Below are 18248 nucleotides of genomic sequence, written 5' to 3' on the forward strand. Positions count from 1 at the left end.
AACCCCCCAATCTTCCCGGCGTTTTCAGTTCACCGCCCACCGACGCATCCAACGGACAGAAATCGCTCCACCTTAATCGCCTATAAATAGCGAACCCTAAACCTCTGTTACTCCTCTTGATTCTTGTCTGCTGCTGCTGCTGCTGCGTCTCATTGATACACCATCCCCTGCAGCAGCGGAACTCAATTGTTTCTCTCTCACACACAGTATACACACGCACATATACATACACGAAGTTTACGTATAGTCAACGATGCCTTCGGTGGTTGCGGCGGAGTCTCCATCGTCCGAGAAGAAGCTGAAGATGAAAAATGTTGAGGCTTGTGCCGTTGAGGAGGATTATGTGGAGAAAAATGGCAAGAAAGAGAAAAAGTCAAGCAAAAAGACTAAACTAACCTCTGAGCCTGATACAGACTATTTGAATTCCAATACCCATTTGAAAAAGAGCAAAGAGACTAAGCGAAAGGCATTGAAAATTGACGATGATGATGAGGAGGAGGAGAGGAGCGAAACTAGTACGGAGACTGGCGAGCCGATGAATGATCTAGGAAAGAAGAAAAAGAGGATGAAATTGAACGAGGAGGAGGAGGAGGATGAGAACCCCAATGCGGTGTCTAATTTCCGGATATCGAAGCCGTTGAGGGACGCTTTGAAGGTGAAAGGGATCGAATCGCTGTTTCCTATTCAGGCGATGACGTTCGATACTGTTCTTGATGGTTCGGATTTGGTTGGAAGGGCGCGCACTGGTCAGGTCAGGTTTTTTTTTTTTTGGTTTAGTAAGATTTTTTTTTGACGAATTGATGTTACAATTCATGCTATCTGGCTTCTGAATTTATGGGTTATTTTCTGGATTTTTTATTTGATTTTCTCTGGTTGAATTCACATCAAAAGGTTTTTCTGTTGATATACTCTCCAGTGACAGGATGAACGTAGGATGTTAGTAGCTTGTTATTAGTGGATTCTATTTTCTAGGGACTGCATTTTCCTTAAAACGATGGCTTTGATAATGTTCGTTGTTCTGCTGGAAATGACAAGATTTTAGTATTTTAGCTGGTGTAATTGAGTTGATGTAATCAGGAAATATACAATCTATTTTATTTGATCGGGATGCAACTTGTTAATGAATGTAAATGTAGGCTGTCAGTGATTACTCATTCTAGCAACTACTGTTGAAATCCAAATAGCTAATTGTTCGATTTATAGTCTCCTGACTCTGGTGGACACCTGTTTATCTCTGAATAAACAAATAGATATGATTTAATTCCTTTATGTTTTATGTGTTGATTATGCATTCTACATCTTTTCTTTAATTTAAAAGTATGATAACAGGGGAAAACATTGGCATTCGTGTTACCCATATTGGAATCATTGACAAATGGACCCGCAAAAGCATCCCGAAAGACTGGATATGGAAGAACACCTAGTGTTCTTGTGCTTTTACCCACTAGAGAATTGGCCACACAGGTATCTTCTATATTTGGGTAACTAGTAACTAGTAGTATTGTGAAGAAATGTAGAATAATATTTTTCCTTATTTCCTTAATTGATTAATTCAAAAGAAGTTTCACAATTGTTAACCACATAAAATGTTCTTTTTATGTTTATTGCGATCACTGAAAAAAATTGTTTTGGCCTTCGTTTTCAATTTTGCTCTATGGAATCCCGAATCCAAGATCTGAATACATATTCCAGATTCCAATACAATATCTCCATGTTTATTTTTCTTTTTCAAGATTCTTCTGATTATTACTTCTCTGAGTATCGCTGTCTTATATATTTTGGTCCCTACATTTCTTTGTTAATATGATCTTAGGTGTTTTCTGACTTTGAAGCCTATGGTGGGGCATTAGGGTTGAATTCATGTTGCCTGTATGGGGGTTCTCCCTACCAGCCACAACATATTCAATTGAAAAGAGGTGTTGATATTGTTGTTGGTACTCCTGGTCGTATCAAGGTATAATTTTATTTAATGCAACTTTCTTCCTACTTTTTGATGGACAATTCTGTACAGTTTTTAAATAGATTGCGAGTTTGGAATTTATCTGCAGGATCACATAGAGAGGGGAAATATTGATCTTAGGGCACTAAAGTTCCGAGTACTTGATGAGGCTGATGAAATGTTGAGGATGGGTTTTGTTGAAGATGTTGAACTTATTCTAGGTATGTTAGATTGACAAATTTTCTTTTTATTTTTTCCTCTTGCTGCAACATCATCGATCGAGCATTTGCATTTGGATGTGACCTTATTCTTGATTTAGACTTCTTCAGAGTACTTATTTGCTAATCTTAGTTTTGTTCTTAATCTTAAGTTATTATAATTCATTTTCATTATAAATTTGAAGGCAAGGTACAAGATGCAAGTAAAGTCCAAACTCTCCTCTTTAGTGCCACTCTACCAGCCTGGGTGAAGCAAGTAAGTTTTTCTTGTATTTCTTTGTTTCTTGGGTTTTCCTTGAAGCGGAAGATGCCGTGATAATTTTGTTATTCAAACCTTCATTTTTGTCAGTTTTCCTTCCCTTTTTTTGAACAAAACCTGCATTTGTCATGCCAGATTGCAGCTAAATTTTTAAAACCTGATAAAAAGACCGCTGACCTTGTTGGAAATGAGAAAATGAAGGCTAGCATCAGTGTGAGGCATATTGTTCTTCCTTGCTCTAGTTCTGCCAGATCCCAGCTTATTCCTGATATCATTCGCTGCTACAGCAGGTTGATTTGCTTCTGTCTACTGCATCCAATAATTTTACATGATATTTGGAATTTAATTTTTTCGTATGATCATCCATTTTCCTATCTATTTATTGTCTCTTGTTATCATCCCCTCACCCATTTTCCATGGCATAATTTCTATAGTGGAGGCCGCACTATTATTTTCACTGAGACTAAGGACTCTGCTTCTACACTAGCTGGATTACTGCCTGGAGCACGAGCTTTGCATGGGGATATACAGCAGGCAACACGGGAAGTAAGATGTTATCCTTGAGCACTTATGTGTTCTATCTTCATTTATTAAAATAAGAAGAATTGGTTTAAAATGTGTCCTCTCTTGTCATTAGATTTTATTCACTGTATAGAAATTGTCTCCTATAATGACCCTACTGTTCATGTCTAAGCTTAACACCACTGATTTTCTAGCATTTTGATTGAATGGTAAATGAGATTGCAATCTCAATGATATTCTTTGTTATACGGTGGTGAGGAACTTTTACAATTAGGATTTAGGCATAACAAAATTGAAAGACACCCATGGAAATCCTTGTAAAACTATGTTATGATGTTTTCAGGTTACCCTTTCTGGATTTCGGTCTGGAAAATTTTCAACACTTGTAGCTACCAATGTCGCCGCACGTGGATTAGATATTGATGATGTTCAGTTAATAATTCAGGTACTATTTTTTTTCTTCATCTCACAACATGATTCAGCGATACACACACACATATATAGCGCTTATGATACTCCTCACATGGAAGTCTGATGACAATATTTGTTATGCTTCAGTGTGAGCCTCCTCGTGATGTAGAGGCGTACATTCATCGATCTGGAAGAACAGGCAGAGCAGGTGATTGCTAATAATATGATCATTTGCATTTTATGTTCATCTTTATGGTGCATGTCCATTGAGGAAGTACGTTGAAACCTTTTTAGGCAAAAGTGGTGTTGCTGTGATGCTTTATGATCCAAGGAAATCGAACTTTTCAAGGATTGAAAGAGAATCTGGTGTGAAATTTGAACACATATCTGCTCCACAACCAGCCGATATAGCTAAAGCTGCTGGTTTGGAAGCTGCAGAAAAGATCACCGAGATCTCTGATAGGTATGCAGCATTATGATCAAGAAAATTTGAAGTATATGTTTTCCCTGACATTGAAAAAGATATCCATTGCTCTGACTTGCAGTGTTATTCCGGTGTTCAAGGCTGTGGCTGAAGAGCTGCTGAACTCGTGTGATTTATCACCAGCAGAATTACTCGCAAAAGCTCTGGCCAAGGCTGCTGTAAGTTTTTATATATTGCCTCCGTTTTACTTGAAAATTTATGAATTCCTTTGTTGCCTCAAATTTTTCTGTTTGTTATGCAGGGCTATACCGAGATCAAGAGCAGATCACTTCTCACTTCTATGGAGAACTTTGTGACAATTTTCCTCGAAAGTGGAAGGCCTATTCACTCACCATCGTAAGTTCTTGCATTTCATTATCTATAATTAATCTATTTTACCAGGTGAAAGGTCACTACATATAGGTGGATCGTGTTGAAAGTTTGATTTATTGCCCCACTTCTGTGATACACTAAGTGACAAGTTACCCTTGAAACATAGAGAAAATTTTCGGTTTTGTATAAATTTATCAAATATATTTCTACGACATGATTGTATTAGCTATGGCAAGATTTCTGCTGAGAACTCCTTCCAATTTTTGGTCGACTTCTACGAAGCATGGAGATATTTTTTTTTCTCATTCTTCTCTAAGTACTTTCAATATTTTGTATTTTGTTTGTGAAAAACAAACCATGGTCTTTTGCCTATGGAATCATCTTAATTCTTGCAGTCTAGTTATTACCTCTGTATTTGTGTTTGATGTTATAGTGTAGTGGTAGGTTTATAATTAGTGATATTTATGATTTCCTGGAGATGTTGGTTGCACTCGACTAGCTCCTTATGTTTGTTAGTATGTTCTCCACCTTTTCCATTCTTACTGACATTGTGACGTTCCAGCTATGTTTATGGGATTCTACGAAGATTTTTACCTGAAGAAAAAGTTGAGTCAATCAAGGGACTTTCTTTAACAGCTGATGGGACGGGGGCAGTTTTTGATGTGGCTGCCGAAGATCTGGACACATTCATTGCTGGTGAGTTCCTACCTGACATTTAATGAAAGTTGAAGAACTCTGCAAAGCAAAGAATCCTTGAAATACCTCTTACCTGTGTTTGTTATCGAAATGAAATAAACAATCTTCACCCCATTCTCAATTTATTTTCTAAACCTACACTTTTGTCCTGTTCACTTTTTCCTACATTTCAGTTTCCTACGCCATTATTATTACGATCCTTTCTATTTATCACCACTCCCAGAAAGAATCCAATTATTCTATTACATTCTTTTATGATAAGCTGTATTTTTAATTTTAAAATATCTTTACGAAAACAACTATCTAAAAAGCTAAATAAATAACTTGTCATGTTTTTACTTGCGTCAAATATATGGTTGAAAATGTAACTTCAGAAAACACTTGTAAAGCCCAATTCATTTTGTGGAAACACCTTTTAAGAAGACTGACGACGTTTCCTCGAAACACCTACAATAATACCAAATAGTTTTTGTCCATAATATACTATTTAATCTGGATTCCTCTGAGTTGTTACACAACTGATGTTTACCGCATGTCGTAGGCCAGGAAAGTGCTGCTGGGGTGAACTTGGAGGTGGTAAAATCATTACCTAGTTTACAACAAAGAGAGCCGGTTAGAGGTGGAAGATTTGGTGGTGGTGGACGCGGTGGTTTCTCAGACAGGCAAAACGGTAGATTTTCTTTTGGAAGAGGAGGGAAAGGAGGGTTTGCCGATTGGCGAGGCCGTGGTGGAGGGGGTAGAGGTCGTGGCAATGCCGGCCACAAATGGTGAAAGCATATACCTTATGCATAGGGATAGAGTACCAGCAATCCAGCATGCCCCGCTGGGGCATAAAAATTTTGTTGCTGAAGAAAACTTGTACTTGAGCACTAAATGGCTCTCATAACATTTTATTGCCTTGTTCTTTAAATGATAACAAGTGTTCTTAAGTTGATTTAATTTTGAGTGGGTTGACTCAATTGTTTAAATTTTGTTGATATTCTTATTTAATATTAGCTTTGATCCTTCGGGGGATTTGTCTACTGATAACGTATGGAACTGAGAAAAAAATTGTAAAAAAGGATTTTTTATGATTCTCATGTATAATCCGTAATGAGAAAATTATCGTAATCTTAACTGTAAAATTTATATTTTGACCGTATATGTTGTATATACAGAATCTCGGCTCTTTAGTTTTACTAAAAAATTTATTTCGATAAATACAATAATATTATTTAAAAGGAAAATAAAAAAAATTATAATTTTTGTTGCATATTTGATTTGTGAGTAGCTCTCTTGTGAGACGGTCTCACGAATCTTTATCTGTGAAACGAGTCAATGCTACCGATATTCAAAATAAAAATTAATACTCTTAGCATAAAAAGTATTATTTTTTCATGGATGACCTAAATAAAGATTCGTCTCACAAAATACGACTCGTGAGACCGTCTCACACAAGTTTTTGTCTTGATTTATTTGTGATTTTGATATTATATATTATTAAATCTGAATTTAATATTTTTTCATGAATAATTAATGTTATTTGTGTCCCATAGAATAAAATATCAAAATTACAAAAGAAGATAGGAAATTTGTTAAGACAAAAAATACACCAGCTAAAAATCCATCTGAGAAGGTTCAGGCCCGGTTTATTTATCCCTTGACGCTTGGCAACCTCATTCAACATCAAGTAGCTCAAGAACAACCAAAAAAAACTCGGCTGCTCGATTCCATTGAAAATCTGCGAAGAACTTAACCTTTTCTGTCCCGTGTGGATTACATGGAATTATTTATTGCTTCTGGATATCTTCAATGTTCCCACCATTTTCTGTAGCATCCGTCGATCATATGCCCCTTTCATTCAAATCTCGACCCCTAAACCCCTATTTTCATTGTTAATCACCATATTTGATTGATTCAAATAATGGAATGGTGTAGAAGATCGTCGAGATTGATATATGATTCTTTGCATAGCTTTAATTTGAATATTTCTGTACCCAGAAACCTCAATAAGGAAGCTCTCTCGAGAACCCATTTTTCCACCTCTTGTATCAGACCCACTTCTCGGAATTCAAGTATTTGTGGATTTTCTCAACCACTTTTCAGAAACTCTGCTTTACCAAATTTGCTTCAGCAAGTTCAGTGCAGGAGTCCTTTCCTTAATGGAGCAAAACGATTTTACTATGTAGATAGGAACCAAATTTACCACTTCAAACCCAGGGGATATAAGCGTTGGTCTCAGTTCTCTCCAAGAAATGTTTTGATTGTGGTTTTGGTAGGCTCCGGGGTTGTTATCACCATATACTTTGGGAATTTGGAGACTGTACCTTACACAAAAAGAACCCATTTTGTGCTTTTGTCTAGAAGTCTAGAGAAAGAGCTGGGTGAGAATCAGTTTAAGCAGGTAAAGAATCAGTTCAAGGGTAGAATCTTGCCTCCCCTTCATCCAGATAGCATTAGGGTTCAAAGAATATCCCAAGATATTATCGAGGCTTTGGAGAGAGGATTCAAGAAAGAAGAGGTGTGGAGTGATGTTCGATACTCTCCTGAAAGTGTGATTCAGCCTAGTGAGGCTAATACACACGAGACAGTCAGGGCATTGAGTGATAAGATTGGCGAAGAGGAGATATGGCAAAGTGAACATAAGTGGGATAAGGAAGATGAGATTCTTGATGATCAGTGGGTTCAGAAGAGTAGGAAGAAGGGTCAAGAGAAGGGGGTGAAATCCGAAACACGACATTTGGAGGGGTTAAAGTGGGAGGTTATTGTGGTTAATGAGCCTATGATTAATGCCTTCTGTATACCTGGTGGTAAGATTGTTGTTTTTACCGGATTACTCAACCATTTCAGAGCTGATGCTGAGATAGCTACTATTATTGGGCATGAGGTACACACATTCTTATGTATATGTTTGTATTGTTGACTAAAAATATTTTGCTGGGCTACCATAGAATTAGATATTTTGGGGTTAGGACTCGTGTTTTTTGAAAAAAAAATGTACGAAGATGAATTTTTTCATTCGTGGGTGACTGCTCTGCTCCCCTTGTGGGTTGCTTCCTGTGATTATATTTATTAGTTATTTGTTTTATTTATTATTGATGTAATCTGCATTGTTTTTTACTCTATAGGTTAGTCATGCTATTGCAAGGCATTCGGCTGAACAGATATCGAAAAACCTCTGGTTGACCATATTACAGTTGATTCTTTATCAGTTTTTCATACCTGATTTTGTGAACACAATGTCGAATCTGTTCCTCAGGCTTCCTTTCTCTAGAAGGTATATTGAACTAGATGTTCTCTTTTGTGGGAATACTTTGTCTCTCCATATTTATGACTTTGTGCTGATTTTATGTGGTGGTCTAAGTAAAAGTTAAAGCTCATTTTTCTTGCCTCATTTGAACTTCTAACGATTCAGATATTTTCAACTCTCGCATTTTTTGTGCTATTTCATTAATCGTCATGATTCCTGGTTGCTGTTTGTTGTCATTTTAAATGCCTGACGCCACAAATGCTTTGTGAATTGTGAGATCGTAGCAGGTACACATGTTTGTTGTTTGGGGCAAGTAAGTTCCTTTTTGATGAGAAACGAAATTCATTAACAATAAAGACATTATTTTGGCCAATCTAATGGAAAATAAATAGATGAATGATGCCTTTCACTTCATTTAGTCTCAACATGACCATATTACACAACTATTAATTTAGGCTGATTTTGGTTGCCATCCGAGAGCCAATTGCTGTTTTCTTTGTGTTCTTCAGAAGTAACACGTTCCTTAATTCTCACAATAGGGCTGTTTTATTCTTATTAACTGCAATTTGTATGATTGGAATATTATTTGAGCAATAAAAATTCCTACCAAATCAATTTGAGGAACATCCAAGCATCGACTTTGATAGCAAATTGTTCCATCATGTTCTTGTGATATTTCTCGGAAGGTTTACCTCTTTCTTTTTATCTGCCAGTTCAATTGTAAGGCTGCTTTGTTTAATTTGATGTCTCGAAAATGGAAAGGAAATTAAACCAAACTAAAATTCTTTTTATCCAAATCTCAGAATGGAAATGGAAGCCGATTATATTGGACTTCTGCTGATCGCGTCAGCTGGATACGATCCACGTGTTGCTCCCCAAGTCTACGAGAAGTTGGGAAGAATAGTGGGAGATTCGAAATTACAAGATTATCTTGCTACTCATCCTTCTGGCAGGAAGAGAGCTCAAACATTAGCTCAGGCTAAAGTTATGGAAGAAGCATTCAACATCTATCGTGAGGTGCAGTCTGGGCGAGGGGTTGAGGGTTTTCTTTAGAGTTATCGGTAATGCCTCTTAAGCGAAATAGCGACGACACCTGCGGACAATTTTGGTTGTATACCTTTTGATCTGCAGCGAAGGGGGTGATAATAAGATTAATCTTCTAGATACTAGCTATATATTGTGTGATTTAGCTGAACGCTCGAATCCTCGATTCAGCTGGGCTTTTTATTTGGTTGTTGACTGGTTGATTTTTGCAGGTAAAATAGTTTACATTTCATACCATGTATCTCTTCATTACAAATAAGGATACGTGCATTGTATTACGTACTACACTGAGAATAAACAAACCCATTTGTACCCGTCGAGTATTTGTTGAGCATTGACTGATACATTATTGGATTAACTACTTGAAACAACTAATTATCGTGATTTTCCTCCGCCTTAGAGCTGTACTATATCTTTTTACATATACATCGACAGCACGAAATTGGTTCATCAGGAATAAGCAGCCAAAAGGGACACAGCCTATATGGTGCAATGCCTTCGACATCGACCGGACATGACAGCTTCAGATGCAAGACACGAATGGTTTTGGTGAATTTGGTAGACGTCAGTACCACGCCACATCTTCTTTTTCGTTTCGTTTTTTGTATCTGAAACTCGTCGCGGCGAGTTATTTTGCGAATTTTCTTTGAACTTTCAATGTATATAGTATAGTCATCATCGGCTCAACATTATCTCATTTTCTTGATCTATTTTTCTGTATGCTAATGAGCCGAGCTTATTTACACTTGAAAGACACTGAGCTGCTTGCATATCCGGAGACTGCATTAATGGTGACTAAATCTTTCAAATTGTATACGAGTTCAATCGCTCCCAAACGTAACATTGATGATTTTCTTAGTAATCTAAAAATAAAATTTCGGAGCATGAACAATTTCGAAAACCAGTCTATTTTATTAATCTTAAAACAAATAATAATAACGAGGATGAACTCTAGAACAGATAATGACTTGAAAAACAAAATAAAAGGAAATGGAAACTTTGTCCTGCCATTTGATGGCATAGCTGAGCATTAGATGCACTTAAACTCGAGTGTCACGAGATATCGGATTCGAGATTCAATTATAACAATCTTGTTCCTCGACTAAAAGAAACTCTCAAATGTCCTGTTGTAACCTTCAATGGTTCTTGAATGGGGGTATTTATAAATGAAAATTGAGACATCAATTCTCAGATATTACTTTGTCAAACTAGCTTCATTAGACTTCAAATTATAATGACTATTAATGATATCTATAGTTTTTATAATTACTATCTTAGGTAATAAGTGATGACCAATTATAAAGTTACTCGTCTATAAAAGAACATACACATTTAGGAATTTTTATCCGATAATTGATTTGAAAATTTGTACAATTTTGATATGCATACTTTCCAATTTGCAATTTTGGACTAATATGTTATTAAATTTCAGTCTTAGTCTAATATATATGTTTTTCTCTCAATTTTTGTCATTTTTCCGACTTGATACATTGACTTGACGTCGACGTAGTGGTTATGTGTGAGGTGTCTCACCAATATGAAAAATGACTAAATTTGTCAAAATCTTAAATATATATGATCAAACCTCAATTTCGACGATACAAATGACCAAATTTGTACAAGGACAAAGAAACGTCAGACCGAAAATTGTAACTTTTCATTAAAAAAAATAAATTTGAATGGAAAAATTAATGTATAGTAAAATAAGAAGATTAAGCATCGAAATTTGTTTTTATTTTTATTTTAAACACAAATCAATTTAATACTATATTTAAACATGAAAATTCATTCCAAGCTTATCTTAATTTCCATTCATCCAAATATGTATATTTCAAGTCGCGTCATTTTCAACTATTTTTTGAAATTTAAAAATGATCGACAATATAATTATTTAAAAATGATCGACAATATAATATAATTATAATTATAACAAATATAAATATTCGAGGAAGAGGAAGAGGAAGAGGACCTGTCTAATATATTTAATACAGTCCCACATTCTTTTCATGTATGATTTAACGTAACGTGTCCGTATCTCATCCTAACGAAGTAAACAAAAATCGCATTTGTCTTTTTCACGATTTTTTTATTTGCACATCGTACGTACTTAAAATCGTTGTCACCAATCGAAGTTCGCTAAAACAAAAGACAAATGACTGGAAGAAACAAAATAAAATATTGACCGCTTTTGTGTGTTTGACATCAACGCTTCGGATAATATTTTCTGATATCACGTCAATATTTTGGATAATAAAAAAAACTAAAACAAAAAAGAAAAACAAAATCAATGTATTAAAACCAAATTTTCAGATCATTCAGTGGACAAAACCCCAAAATAAAACAAAAATTATTTTCTCAAAAAATATTACTGAATTTTTTTTATATATACATAATGTGCTTTTAAATCTGAGATACATACGTAAAATCATGTAAGGAATAAAATCCCAATTTTAAGAAAACATCTCGTTAAAAATATTTAAAAATTTTGTTCGATGATGATAGTTTTTTTATCTGAGAGCTGAAAACATAAAATTTTATTTAACACATTGTTGAGGTAAATATCATTAATTTTTTCACTTCATTTTGTAATAAATAGAGGAAATTTGGAGACAAATGATTGAGGTAATTGTTTATATTCAGAAAGAATTATTGTTCCTTTCAACCAAAAAAAAAAAAAAAAAAAAAGAATTATTGTTCTTTACCAATGATACTAGCCATTTATTTGCACGTGTTAATATATAATAAATAATCTTCATGATTATATATCTTGTGAGACGGTCTCACAAATATTTATCAGTGAGACGAGTCAATCCTACCGATATTCACAATAAAAAGTAATACTCATAGCATAAAAAAATAATATTTTTTCATGAATGAACCAAATAAGAGACATGTCTCAAAATACGACACGTGAGATCGTCTCACACAAATTTTTGCCATAATCTTGATATTATTTAAATATCAGTTTGTTGGAAACATTAATAATACATAAATAAAATGCGACTGTTCATGATGAGTTGCCTATCTTAGTCTAAAATGTTTTATAGACTATACTAACTCTGTCTCGAATATATATGCAACATTTTTTTCCAGTTGTTTCAGATCTCTTTTCTACTTCGAGTAACATTTGTTCTTGTTTTTCTTTGCTAATATCGCTCTAAATTTTTTGAAAGATGTTCAACCATATTTGTAATAAATAAATATGGATAAAATAGAAAGTTAGTTTGCAAAATTTGTTTTTTCTAATTACTTTCTTAATCTATGTGAATAAATAAGCTTATATATTTAGTTCGTCGTATATTTTCGTCATTTTTGGATATTATGATTTTATAAATATAAATTTCAGTTGTAGATTTCGTGTTTGTGTTATGTATTATTCAAATTTACTGAAGTTGTGGTAATGTTATATGGTCAAGTTTGTGATCGGAACTAGCAAAAATGTATTAAATTAGTGAAGTGATAATAATTAAATACTTCGTTAAATAAAAATTATGTTGAAGTAAAACATACTCTATTACTTCTATATTAAACACAAAAGGTGAAGTAATACAATAAAAATATTTCGATAAATTCAAATTTTGAAGAAATAAAGAACATATCTATTTCGCCACAATTTAAAAATTATGAAGTCGTACATATCAATTACTTCATCAATTAATGCAAATAGTAAAATAATATATGGTCAATTACTTAGTCCATTAATGTTATTTGTAAAGTAATATGTGATCATTTATTCGTTAATTTACAAAATCTATAAAGTAAACCACGTTTTTTACTTTAAAATCGGTTCAATTTCAAACCGATTTTGCCTTGTTAGGTCTGTCAACGACTTAACTTTTTTATGGGATACGGCTGGTCAAAGACTTCGTTTTTTTAATTGGCTACGACCTCGGTTTTAAAGTAAACTAAAAAGATTTTTTTTATTTATTTCACATATGTCTATTTTGTTATTTATCTGTCTATTTCTTTTATGTAGTAGCTTAAGTATATAAGCGAATTTTAACTAATGTTTTTTTAAATTTTTTTTATTATGTATACATATTCTAATAATATTGTATTATTTTTGGTGTATAATTATATTAATCAACCAATTCATCTTGGGAATTCGAAAACTCATGATTCTGAGAATCGTCCAAATTATACAAGATTTTATTTGTCTTTTTTCCTAGCGGATAAAACAAGAAGTTATCCGGGCAGGTCATACCAAATTCATGTGTTAGGGACCCATTCGTGCACAAAATCCAATACATGCAGCTACTCGAAATTTACCAAATTATTTGATTATTGTTGAAAAATAATATTTAAAATGTGTGTATTGAATATTTGAATGTTGAAAATAAGAGTTGTAAATATTGAAAATTAGTGTGTGATGATGTAGGTAATGATGTATTTTATTTTTGGATTATTTGTAAAGATTTCATATAAATAGATCTCTCATTTGTGAAGAAAATCACAATTGAGTAGAGAGAAAAATATTATAAAGTGTTTAGTTTGGTAAATTTTGAAAGTTTGAGATTTTTACTTTTTACATAAATTTTTACTTTTTCACAACACGTTATCAGCACGAAGCTCTAAAAGTCCTCAATACTTTTCCAAGCTCCAAACAGAAGAAAAAAGTAACAATATTTATTTTACTGTTATTTATTTATTGTGTATATATTTAATATATAATATAATGTTATTATATAATAAGATTAGAAATAATAAAAATAAATTTTTCAAAGACTTGCTATAAATCCTGGGAGGATGTTAAGACGACATCCCACACTCCCGGTAAGGGATACGACAAGTATAAAAGCCTATAAGGTTTTTAAACAAAATAACTTTTGACACATCATTATAATAATGTGATATGATATACATAATTATTTAAACATGACTAATATTATATACATCATATTATTACCATAAAGTTATACAAATACATACATTTATTTTTTTTGTACACCAACGGTAACAAAACGGCTAGTTTTTGCCCTATAAATATGATATCACAAACTCTTTCAATCACTCCAACTTTCTCCTATTCTCTAATAATTATTCTTCATCAAATTTTCGAAGAAAAAAGAAGATGACTTTCTCAAGGTTATTTTTAATTATTTTGGTTATCATACTCACGAGTCTTTTATTTATCGGAGAATATCCTCCTCGTGTGTTTTCTTTATTTTTACAAATGCTTGTACTTGTTGTTTATCCATTACTTTATATTGCAATATTCATTAACTAATAAAATGCATCGTAATTTTTTTTAGTACCACCATGTCAAATTTGACAAAGCTCGAATTTGTTGCGCTCGACATCACAGGAAAAAATTATATGCCATGGACTCTCGATGTAGAAATGCATCTTGAGTCATTGGGTCTAAGCGAGACCATTAAAGAAAATGGTATATCTTCATCACAAGAAAAAGCAAAAGCTATAATATTTTTGCGGCGACATCTTGATGAATGTTTAAAATGTGAATACCTCATCGAAAAAGATCCCATGGCTCTGTGGAAAGGATTGAAAGAAAGATTTGAACATATAAGGGAAGTTATACTTCCGACCGCCCGTGATGAATGGAATATGTTAAGATTCAAAGATTTTAAGAAAGTAAGTGATTACAATTCAGCGATGTATCGAATAATCTCGCAGCTAAAATTTTGTGGACATGAGATTACAGAATCAGAAATGCTTTGAAAAAACATTTTCCACGTTTCACGCATCAAATATAACTTTACAGCAACAATATAGAGTGCGTGGATTTGCGAGATATTCTGAACTCATCGCCTGTCTTCTTGTGACGGAAAAGAACAATGAGCTATTAATGAGAAATCATCAGTTCCGACCCACTGGATCAACAGCATTTCCAGAAGTAAATGCTGTGAGTAAAAATGAATTTAAACCTCGAAACCAAAATCAAATTCAAAGACAAAATTTTGGTCGAGGTCGAGGTCGAGGTCGTGGACGTGGACGTGGAATTGGCCGTGGTCGTGGTCGTGGCCGTGGTTTTGAAAACAATAGAGATAGTTATTTTTATAACTCATCTCAAAAGAGCGTCCCAAACCATCCACAGAAAAGACATCATGAGAACATGAGTGTTAATGAAAATCACTCGAAAAGATTTGAAAGTTCTTGTTTCAGATGCGGCACTCCAGGACATTGGTCTCGTATTTGTCAATCCCCCGAGCACCTTTGCAAGCTCTATAAAGAATCTATAAAGGGGAAAGAAAAAGAGACCAACTTCACTGAACGCAGTGACCGTTTGAGTGATTCAACTCATTTTGATGCTGGTGATTTTATGAATGATTTCTCTGGAAATGATCAATATGTTGGTGGGATAGAAATGAACAATATTGATGCTGCAGATTTTCTCAATGATTTCTCTGAAAATGAACAATATAGTGGTAGAATATAAATGTACAATAATTTATTTTTTATGTATTCATATAATAATGTTTTATTGTATAACTATGATATGTGTTATATTTAAATATATATTGCCAGTAATTTTATTTCATTGCATATTTTTTTTGAAGTTCAAATATGGAAAATGCTATGAGCAAAGCTGAAATTTGCATACCCGATAGTGGTACAACGCACACTATCCTCCGAGATAAAAGATATTTCTTGGAACTAAAACCAACAAAAACAACGGTGAATACAATATCAGGTCCTGTAGACTTGATTGAAGGATGTGGTAAAGCACAATTTTTGTTACCTAATGGTACAAAATTTTTGATCAATGATGCTTTATATTCACCACAATCGAAAAGAAATTTGTTGAGTTTTAATGATATATATTCCCATGGTTATGATACTCAAACAATGAATGAAGGGAATGAGAAGTATATGTGTCTTATCACATATAAATCAGGAAAGAAATATGTGATTGAAAAACTACCAATGCTCCATACTGGATTGCATTATACACGTATAAGTCCCATTGAATCAAACATGGTAGTTGATAATTCTTCAATATTAACCAATTGGCATGATCGATTAGGACATCCTTGTTCAACAATGATGCGAAGAATTATAGAAAATACACATGGTCATCCGCTGAAAGACCAGAAGATCTTTCAGAATAATAAGTTTCAATGTAAATCATGTTCTCTTGGAAAACTTATTATAAGACCATCACCAGCAAAAATCCAAACTGAATCACCAATGTTTCTTGAACGTATTCAGGGTGATATTTGTGGGCCAATCCATCCACCATGTGGACCATTCAGATATTTTATGGTATTGATTGATGCCTCCAGCAGATTGTCACATGTATGTTTATTGTCAACTCGAAATGTTGCATTTGCAAGATTACTTGCTCAAATAATAAAATTGAGGAATCAATTTCCCGATTATACAATCAAGAAAATTAGACTTGATAATGCCGGTGAATTTACTTCCCAAACTTTCAATGATTATTGTATGTCTATGGGAATCATTGTTGAGCATCCTGTTGCTCATGTACATACACAGAATGGATTGGCTGAATCATTGATTAAACGTCTGCAAATGATTGCTAGACCAATGATTATGAAAACAAAGCTCCCTATTTCTATATGGGGACATGCAATTTTATACGCTGCTTCATTAATTCGCATCAGACCAAGTGCATATCATAAATACTCCCCATTGCAGCTTGCATTTTGTAAAGAACCAGACATTTCTCATCTGAGAATTTTTGGATGTATGGTGTATGTGCCTATTGCACCACCGCAACGAAAGAAAATGGGACCTCAAAGAAAGGTTGGAATTTATATCGGTTATGATAGTCCATCAATCATTCGATATCTTGAACCTCAGACAGGCGACGTGTTCACAACACGTTTTGCTGATTGTCATTTTAATGAGGAAATCTTCCCAATGTTAGGGGGAGAACAGAAACATACCGAAAAAGAAATTACATGGTATGTATCATCATTGTTACATCTGGATCCAAGAACAAAACAATGTGAAAAAGATGTACAGCAAATTGTGCACTTGCAAAGAATAGAAAATCAAATACCAGATGCATTTGCAGACACAAAAGGGGTAACTAAATCATATATACATGCTGCAAATGCCCCTGCTCGAATTGAAATTCCGAAGAAACAAATTGAAGATACTCATGATGTCATTAAACGCCTGAAGCGTGGAAGGCCAGTCGGTTCCAAGGATAAAAATCCTCGAAAAATAAAATTCATAGAGAAACACGATGATCACAAAATAAATAATGATGTTCCTGAAGAAACACATGATGATCACAAGATAGAGAATGGTGTTCCTGAAGAAACACATGATGATGAAAATGTTCTGTCAGAACCACAAATTGACGAGAATCATGAAATCTCTATCAATTATTTAATACTGGAAAAATATGGAACCGAAAAGATATAGAAGAAATTGATGACATATTTTCTTATAATGTGGCAATCGACATCATAAATGATAATGGAGATCATGAACCAAAATCTTTTGGTGAATGCTAAATAAACGTAATGTTTTTGGACCTATAGTCCTTACACCTGAAGGTGTAAAACCTGTTGGATACAAATGGGTTTTTATTCGAAAGCGAAATGAGAAAAATGAAATAGTAAGATATAAAGCTCGACCTGTTGCACAAGATTTTTCTCAAAGGCCTGGAATTGATTATGAAGAAACATATTCTCTCGAAATGCGTCTTATGGATGTTGTTACAGCTTACTTATATGGATCACTTGATAGTAATATATATATGAAAATCCCTGAAGGATTTAAGATGCCTGAAGCACAAAGTTCAAAACCCAGAGAATGTTATTCTGTGAAATTACAAAGATCATTATATGGGTTAAAACAATCCGGTCGAATGTGGTATAATCGACTAAGTGATCACTTGATGAAAAAGGGGTATGTAAATAATTCAATATGCCCTTGTGTTTTCATTAAGAAAACAACATCCGGATGCGTAATTATTGCTGTATATGTTGACGATTTAAACATCATTGGAACGAATAAGGAAATTCAAGAAGTTGTGTCATACTTGAAGGAAGAAGTTGAAATGAAGGATCTTGGAAAAACCAAGTACTGTCTGTGTTTACAAATTGAACAAAAAGAATGTGAAATGTTTGTTCACCAGACAAATTATACAGAAAAGATCCTTAAACGTTTTAATATGGATAAATCAAATCCTTTAA

The 18248-nt window shown here is 33.8% G+C and overlaps 2 protein-coding genes across 2 annotated transcripts; both read left to right on the forward strand.

Moving 5' to 3' along the window:
• The first annotated feature begins 35 nt into the window (after window positions 1-35).
• LOC142539655 (DEAD-box ATP-dependent RNA helicase 7-like) lies at window positions 36-5863 on the forward strand. Its single transcript, XM_075645254.1, has 14 exons — window positions 36-751; window positions 1330-1464; window positions 1814-1954; window positions 2049-2160; window positions 2343-2413; window positions 2552-2706; window positions 2851-2962; window positions 3282-3383; window positions 3497-3557; window positions 3644-3812; window positions 3895-3991; window positions 4075-4169; window positions 4708-4841; window positions 5383-5863. Exons 1-14 carry the CDS (start codon window positions 254-256, stop codon window positions 5610-5612), a joined length of 2112 nt encoding a protein of 703 aa, XP_075501369.1. The 5' UTR covers window positions 36-253; the 3' UTR covers window positions 5613-5863.
• A 608-nt stretch (window positions 5864-6471) lies between these two features.
• LOC142539669 (mitochondrial metalloendopeptidase OMA1-like) lies at window positions 6472-9435 on the forward strand. Its single transcript, XM_075645280.1, has 3 exons — window positions 6472-7707; window positions 7949-8097; window positions 8874-9435. The coding sequence occupies exons 1-3, from the start codon at window positions 6745-6747 to the stop codon at window positions 9121-9123; spliced, it is 1362 nt and encodes a 453-aa protein (XP_075501395.1). The 5' UTR covers window positions 6472-6744; the 3' UTR covers window positions 9124-9435.
• The last annotated feature ends 8813 nt before the right edge of the window (window positions 9436-18248 follow it).

Source organism: Primulina tabacum, chromosome 1, assembly GCF_025594145.1.
Source record: "Primulina tabacum isolate GXHZ01 chromosome 1, ASM2559414v2, whole genome shotgun sequence".
Taxonomy (NCBI): Eukaryota; Viridiplantae; Streptophyta; class Magnoliopsida; order Lamiales; family Gesneriaceae; genus Primulina; species Primulina tabacum.